The 8,757-nt window shown below is 32.1% G+C and overlaps 1 protein-coding gene across 1 annotated transcript; it reads left to right on the top strand.

Annotated features, from left to right (window-relative positions):
- Positions 1-7,090: 7,090 nt before the first annotated feature.
- Positions 7,091-7,657, top strand: LOC132616707 (uncharacterized). The gene is made up of 2 exons (XM_060331301.1): positions 7,091-7,344; positions 7,480-7,657. The coding sequence occupies exons 1-2, from the start codon at positions 7,091-7,093 to the stop codon at positions 7,655-7,657; spliced, it is 432 nt and encodes a 143-aa protein (XP_060187284.1).
- Positions 7,658-8,757: the final 1,100 nt, after the last annotated feature.

Below are 8,757 nucleotides of genomic sequence, written 5' to 3'. Positions count from 1 at the left end.
TTGTTTTGTTTTCAACTATAAAGGACTACTAGCCCGTTTGGATTGGCTTATAAGTTGTTTTCAGTTTTTTTGAGTGTTTAGCTGGTCAGCTTAAAGTCATTTTGTGCTTAAAATAAACTCAAAAAAATAATTGGGCCCATTTGACTTAGCTTATCTAAAACAGCTTATAAGCTGAAAACAGCTTAAAGCCAAAAAAAATAAGTTAGACTACCCAACTTATTTTTTTTAGCTTATAAGCGATTTGCAGCTTATAGACATAAGTCCATCCAAACAGGCTCTACATCTTTTTAATAATATTCAATTCTCGAGAAAACATCTAAATACATAGGGACAACTTAATAAATGATATTTTGTTGTTTTTCTTAATTGATGAGAAAAGACATGAAACATACTTATTTGGGACAGAGAGAGTAATAATAAGTTGTAAATATTTGAAAATAACATTTCTAAAATAAAATTTGAAGGTATATCCTTTGTTTCTTTCTTTTTCTCTCTATAATGGTGGTGATGATGAGGATTCGGAGAAAAAGAACAAAGGGAAATTTGGAGGTAAGCAAAACCATTCTCAACGCTGTTCTATGTGTACAAAGAAGCTACTCTATCAAATCCTTGTCTGTCTCTCTCTCTCTCTACTTTCTATTTTTGCATAAGCCCTGCTTTAACCGGAAAAAAGAAAAAGGAACATCAGTGGGCGAATCAATTCTAGGAGTATCAAAACTTCTTGTCATAATTCAGTGGTAAAATTGATGTAGATATATTTAATTAATTTTAATGTATAGTAAACCTTATGTAAAAATAATTTTATGCATATATTATTTTGGTGCATATGTATATTATTTAAATATTTTTGTAAGTACTCTATATTACAATAATAAGTTGTAAACTGTCAATATATTTTGAAAGAACATTTTTAAAATTACAGTCGAATGGTAAAAAAAAGAGTTATACATTTAGGTTAAGTCTAAAAGCATCATTATAATAAGACAAACTGCAATGATACTTTGTACTTATTAATTTAAAATTTATTTGTTAACAAGTCTTAGTGACTACCAATGTAAATAGGATTTTCGTAAGTGGTATCGATATTTAAAGGAGTAAATAATAAATATATATTGTAGCGGCATCATATTTTAAAAAAAAAATATTACTACAATACTCATCGACAAGTTTTCAATTTTGATACAATCTCATTTTTTTCAATCATAATAGTCTTATTAAAAACACTATTAAATACATCTTTTTCTATAAGTTAAAAGCACCAAACAGCCACGCAAAAATTCATTATCCATTCAATATCACAAATCGATCTTAATCAACTCCATAGCCAAGAAAGTAATACGCCAAATCTAACGCAATTGTAGCGAATAGTTTTGAAAGTAGGAGCTTTCAAATGCTGTTAGAATAATATTTTTTTACTTACGTATCCGAATACGAGAAAATAAGTAAGAAATTCACTTATTTCATGAAAAAACATTTTCCTTCATACTAAACACGCCCTTAATTTAATTTTTTTGTCCATTTCTTAAATAAAAGTGGATGTGGCTCGCTGATTAAAAGGTAGGAGGTCAGGGATTAATAAAACGCATGATTAATGTTATTGAGGTTGAAGCCGTTGAACTTTGCTGGCATAATTAGGCATTTCACCAATGAACTAATAGGCAAAATTTGACAAGTGGTGTCATTTTGTTTTATTAATACAAGCAGATTATTCAGTTGATTTTATATATTACTATTAAATTAAAATTGTATAGACAATTTATAATTGTAGGTTATTTAACTTGATTTATAGAAAAATTAAACTCGATGAAAAACAGTGTGATGTATGTCAATTGAGTTATACTATAAAACTAGGCTTTGTTGAAGATGAAGGTTATTTAAATGTATGTACGTATCATTTTTATCTATTCTTAAATCAAATTGTAAAAAATATAATAGTGTAATCTTTTCGTTCAACAGAATGATAAGTGCTTAGAAAACTCTAAAAAGTTTTTACTTTTTAGCTTCTCATTATATGATTCCGTTAAATGCTTTGACATTCCACCATGGTCCATATACAGTCAAACCTCTCTATAACAGTATGGTTGGATCCGAAATTTTTCAGCCGTTATAGAGAATGACTGTTATTATAACAGCATTGACATTTAAATAATACTTCACTGTTATAGGCAAAAAAGATACATAAAATCTAATTTTTATTTTTAATTGTCAAATTCTAAACTTAATCACACTTTGTATAAAGAAGGAAAATCGTTTAATGATGAAAATATATATATTCATATGATATTTTTTGTCATAAATAGTGTATTAAATGATCAAATATTTAGTCAAAATTTCTACTTTTATTATTGGTAATTATAAATATTCTATTTTTATAAAGATGGTTAATTATTATATTACCAAAAAAAGAAGATAATTGTTATATGGCGGGTAATTTTACAAAGAGCGTACTGCTATAAAGTTGGTTGTTGCTGTTACAGGTGAAATGCTATTATAGAGAAGTAAAATATAACATAAAAAATCGGTTCCGAAAATCTTAGCTATTATAAAGAAGTGTTGTTATATACGAGTGCCGTTATAAAGAGGTCAGACTGTACATAAAACCTCCGACAAAAAATTGAAGGAAACCAAGAAAATAAAAGTAAAACAAACTTCTTTTTATTAAAAGACTCTCTTCTTAAACCACCGTGGTCCTTAGAGTTAGCTTAAAAACATAACATATACGGCCTTTAAGGATTCTTTTTCCTCAAAATACAAAATGAAGCATACTGTGTGACGAAAAGAAGCCAAACAAATAAAGAAGGTGCAAAGCACGTGACTTTTTTCTATTTAAAAATTGAAGATATCCCTTTTTGTTTTTTTGTGCATTTGTAATATTGTGAGGTCGGTTGAAAAAAGCTTAAATAAAGATTTACACCATTTTTCCCGATTGGCTTTAAATAATATTTCCCTACATAAAATTATGCCTTGTTCTACATTGTTACTTAGAAATTAAGTTATTCGACATACATTGTGTAGTAACTAATTCATTCGGTATAGGTTTATAAAAAAATTTCCTTGTCCACCTTAAATTTTGTAGAAATGAAATTATGCCGGATAATTGAATTTCTACAGAACTATGTCGGACAAGGCATAGTTTTTACGTAACTTTGTTCGACAAAACATAGTTTCTATGAAACTTTGCCTTGCGAAATTAGTTCATAGATACAAATTTAAATTTTTATTTTTTGATTTCAGGGATATTTTCAGTTATTTTTTTATTACTTAAAGTGTCGAAGGATAAAAATTAAAGATATTGCCCTTAGCCAGTCGGTGCCAGCCCAATCTGATTTCATTCTAGGCCCTGTACAACATGGACTAGCCACCTATTTGGGCTAGCTATAAAACGGAATCAGAATTTAAAGCATAGAAAAAAGATGGCCTTTCATAATCAAAATTCATAATAAGAAGTGAAATTTGAAAAGAAAGGAAAGAGAGGTGAAGCTTCACATCTTGTCAAGAATCCTTACCATTACTTTTGCCCAAATATAAAGATGTTCTTGTAGATTAGTAGTATGTTTTTTAATAGTAATACCATTAACTATTCTGTAATAAGCCACCAAACTTAAACACCCACCACAATATTTGAGCTTGGATTTACTAAGGCGAGTGTCGGCCCGTTTGAAAATTGAAATTGCGAATTGCCCTTCTTTTGGGGTGGTCTTTAAATTTTGCCCCTTATATTTGAAATCTTTAAATTTTGCTCTTCGGCTAAACCCCATGGGTTTCAGGTTCGAACCCCCACAAAGTCAAAATTTTAAAAAAAAATTGCAAGGCAGAGTTTAAATTTCGCTATGCCCCCACCGGCATACACTTGTGAAGGAATTACCAAAGTTATGCCGGACCCGGCATACTTATACCTTATGGGCAGACTTGGCATAAGTATGTCGGGTCCGGCATAACTTTGGTAATTCCTTCACAAGTTTATGCCGGGTCCGGCATAAAAGTTTGCCCATTAAAAGTATGCCCCCACCGGCATAAACTTGTTAAAGAATTACCAAAGTTATGCCGGACCCGGCATACTTATGCCAAGTCTGCCCATAAGGCATGAGTATGTCGGGTCCGGCATAAATTTGGTAATTCCTTAACAAGTATATGTCGGGTCCGGCATACACGCGACCCAAACCTTGCCTTGCAATTTTTTTTTTAATTTATGCTTGAGCGGGGGTTCGAACTCAGAACCTCATGATTTCTGCGTGAACGCTCAGAGTTGCAATGCGAAGGGCAAAAATTAAAGACCAGCAATATGAGGGGCATAATTTAAAGACCACAAATATGAGGGGCAAAATTTAAAGACCACCCCAAAAGAAGGGCAATGCGCGCAAAAAATGAAATTGGTGTAGTAACTAGTGAGTGATTACAAAATCCCGGTTGTGAAGAACTTTTTTTTGCGCGGATTACCCTTCATTTGGGGTGGTCTTTAATTTTTGGCCTTCGAATTGGTGGTCTTTAAGTTTTGCCTTTCGCCTAATCCCCGAAATTGTGGGTTCGGACCCCAGCTCAGTAAAAAAAAAAAAATCGCAGGTAGAAATTTACAAATTCTACACATGTGCAAATTCTGCTTGTAAGGTTAAGGCAGAATTCGCTAAAATTCTGCCTGAAGGGGAAAAGTTAAAGACCACCATTTTGAGGGCCAAAAATTAAAGACCGCCCCAGTGAAGGGCAATCCTGCAAATTGCCCTGTGAAGAATGCACACAAGTTATGGGCTGAGTATTAAATGGACTTTGCTACAGGCGGGGAGATTTTCACAAAGGGAGAATAACCTATATATACATAAGAATAGGGTATATTTACGAAATATGACGATACTTTCTGTTTACAAAACATACCAATAGATTTCTTACAAAATATATACGAAAAATTTCGCTCAAAATCTTGTGTATGAAATGTGTATATCTCGCTCAAAGTTTAAAATTTTCGCTCAAAAGTTTGTGTATAAAATGTGTATATCTCACTCAAAGCTTAAAATTTTCACTCAATTTTTCGTATATAAACAGTGAAATAGGTATGAAATATGTATATCTCGATTAAGGATTAGAATTTCGCTCATATTTTTGTATATAATTTTCAGTTATATTATATACAATATTCATACAAATTTAATACAACAACAAGAACATAGGAAACTTAAAAAACATTTTTCTGAAACATGAGTCATGATTTTACCATCATTCATATAGTTTTATGTTTTACATAATTTACAAATCTACCATTATTCATACAATTCATTACCCAATCTCCTAAGAACTAAACTATTAAAAACTGTAATAATTAGAAAACTTTTTAGAAACTAATTCAAATCCCTAATTATGTAAAACCTAAAAACATAAACACAAACTAATTATTCAACAGATTCGTGAAATTATCCTTAATGGAATCCAAAACCCCCAACTCTCATGTGAAGCAGCAGAAAGTATGAAATGGCCATTTGTTAAAATTGACCCACGGGTTAGCAGTTTTCATCGGTTCCAGGCTTAACACCAAAGGATCTGGGCAACTACTTCTTTGTTGTGTACGGTGATTCTGATGAAAAAGACAATGATAAACTAGCTTCTTCTGGCAATTGATCATGTAAAAACCTACTACTATGTTCTTTGAAAATTATTTAATTTTGGTGTTTTTGAACCGCTATAGAGGGGAAGAGAGAGAGAGAGATTGAGAGAGGAAAATCTTTTTGATAAAGATGAGAGGAAGAGAGAGAGAGATATTGAAAGAGAGAGAAAATCTTTTTGATAAAGATATTGTAACTGAATCGTACTATCTTTTAGCAAAAAAAAAAAAAATGATACTATCCTATAATTAAGTCAAAAATTAAAATTCAGATTATCTTCCTAAAAAGGGGCCCAAAATCATGGAAAGTAACATTAATCCCAAATCTGGTATGTTTAGTAATTAAGTTGTTATATTTTGTAAATAAGAAAAAACATCCTTATGTTTTGTAATGTAGAGTCTTAAGTAGTATTATTAGGTCATTTTTCCTTGCAGAAATCGGATCGTTTGAGTCCATTATTTAATTTTTTTTCCCATTTAAATGCAAAAATAACCTTAGCATTACACCATTGGAAGAAAGAGAAGTTACTCTTCCACAAATTATGTCGGGTTCGATATAATTTTAGTGCAATCTTTATTTTATCTATCTTGTTAAATTATTCACAAGTCTTGTTTGATTCACATACCTTGTCTTGTTCATAAATTAAGTCACGTGGGACACAAATAACTTTGTTACGCATCGTTCACAAGTCTTGTTGGATTAGCAAATCATACATTGTTCACAAGTTATGACAGGGTATAACTTTGGTACACTTTTGTTTAAAAGTCTTGTCAGATTGACAAATCATGTCTTGTTCACAATTTATGTTATGCGGGACATAATGATAATAAATTATTCACATGTTCTGCGGAATGGACAAAACTTCCCTTGTTCACAAGTTATAACGGGCGAACGTAACTTTGGCACAAATCTTTCACAAGTTCTGCCAGATGGCAAATTTTGGATGTATTGTTCAATTGTTCATAAGTATTGCCTATCTGGCAAGAATTCACACTATGTTCGTTTTATTTATCTTGTTAAATTATTCACAAGTCTTGTGAGATTTGACAAAACTCGCATTTGTTGTTCAATTATTCACAAGTTTTGCTTGTCTGGTAAGGCTCCATATTACATTCAATCTACCCTCCTTGTTAAACTCTTTGCAAGTTTTTCCACAAGTCTTGCCAGATTGGCATGTTCAATTGTTCGATCACAAATTTTGCTAGACTGGTAGACATAATACTATTTCATTCTTGTTATAAATATTATTATAATATTATCATGTCTATCTTTAGGAGGGATTTTAGGGTTTGTGACTTTGGCACCAAGTCAATTCTCTCCTATAAATAGAGATGTTCTCTTCATTGTATTTCATTCCTCATAAGAAATAAGAACTCTCTTCTCTCTTATTCTACATATATTCTTGCTTTAGTTTATTGTTCTATAACACGTTATCAGCACGAAACTCTACCATCTCAAGGAATTTTTCAAGGCTAAGGTGCTATTTTTATTCTCTCTATTTTATGGCTAACCTTACAAAACTCGAGTTCGTTGCCCTTGATATTTCGGGCAAGAACTACCTATCATGGGTGCTAGATGCTGAAATCCATCTTGATGCTATGGGTCTTGGAGACACCATTAAAGAAAATAATAAAGCATCCAACCAAGAAAATGCCAAGGCTATGATATTCTTGCGTCATCATCTTGATGAGGACCTGAAAATTGAATATCTTACTATTAAGGATCCACTCGTTTTATGGAAAACCTTGAAAGAAAGGTATGACCACCTGAAGATGGTCTTCCTCCCAAAAGCACGACACGAATGGATCAATCTAAGGCTACAAGATTTCAAATCAGTTATGAAGTATAACTCTGAGATGTTCAGAATTACTTTTATATTGACACTATGTAGAGAAAAGATTAGTGATTCTGATAAGCTGGAAAAGACGTTCTCCACTTTTCATGCCTCGAATGTGCTCCTGCAGCAACAATATCGAGATAAAGGTTTCACAAAGTATTGTGATTTGATTGCTCATCTTTTTGTGGCTGAACAAAATAATAATTTGCTGATGAAAAATCGCGAGAATTGATCTACTGGCGCTGCACCACTCCCCGAAGTGAATGAGGTGTATGCCCACTACTCCAGGCGTGGAAAAGGTCGTGGCCCCGGTCGTGGTCATGATAATAGTCGTGGTCGTGATAATGGTCAAAGAAGAAATTATTTTCCTGGTGTTAATCACTCTTCAAAGAAAAATCACCACCAAAAGGGGAAAAAGAAGGATGATAGGCATGAAGTGCCAGAAGCACGTGACTCAGAAAACAAATGCTATCGATGTGGTGGAAGTGGACACTGGGCACGTACCTGTCGTACGACAAAGCACTTGGTTGAGCTTTATCAGGAATCAATTAAAAGAAAAGAGAAAAATCCCGAAGTTAATTTTATCTCTGAAAATCAAATTGACATCACATACTTGGATGTAGCAGATTTCTTTGATCACCCTCAAGGAAAGATAGATCACTTGATTAGTGATGGTTCTATGGTTAGAGATGATTGAGTTGTATGTTTTAATTTTTGCTAGTCATAGAAGTTAGTGAATAAGAGATCACGTAACATTAATTGTCTACATGAGTACTAGTTTTTAAATTCGCATTAGTTAGTAGTTAGTTATTAATAAGATTAATCTGATTCGTCTTGATTAAATATTGTTGGCATTGGATTTCTCGTTTACTGCAATTGTAGAAAAGCTTAGCGAAGCTCTTAAGTTCTATTGCTTGAAGTCCAACTTTACATCTGAATATTCTCTATACAAAGAAAGCTGATGACATGCATGGAAAAACGAGCCTGCTGAGAAAATAAGAATTACTGCATAAAAGAATAAAGATGCCTGCATTTTTTTCCCCTCTTTACACGAGTCTAGTAGTAATAGATATGCCAGTACTTTATGTTATCCTACTTGCTCTACAATTTGTAAGCCTTTATTTTTCCTAAACTAAAGGTGATATGGGTATAGTACTGTATATGACAATTATTCACAGCAGCTCTTTTAATGATAATTATTGAGTCCTTGTTTCGTGTATAAGATATTTATGGTTATCCACATTAATATGTTATTAAATTAGTATATATAGATCATATAAGTTAATTAAATATCCTACACGATTATTGGTTTGGATTATTATATTGAAACTT

Source organism: Lycium barbarum, chromosome 1 (genome assembly GCF_019175385.1).
Source record: "Lycium barbarum isolate Lr01 chromosome 1, ASM1917538v2, whole genome shotgun sequence".
In the NCBI taxonomy this organism is placed as follows: Eukaryota; Viridiplantae; Streptophyta; class Magnoliopsida; order Solanales; family Solanaceae; genus Lycium; species Lycium barbarum.
Note: the sequence above shows the minus strand (reverse complement) of the source record. Positions and strands in the feature narration are given on the sequence as shown.

Bases quoted from the DNA above. Each gene is read 5' to 3' on its own strand.
- LOC132616707 (XM_060331301.1), top strand. From the start codon at position 7,091: ATGGCTAACCTTACAAAACTCGAGTTCGTTGCCCTTGATATTTCGGGC. The intron at 7,345-7,479 runs GTATGACCACCT...GACACTATGTAG, and splicing joins TGGAAAACCTTGAAAGAAAG to AGAAAAGATTAGTGATTCTG.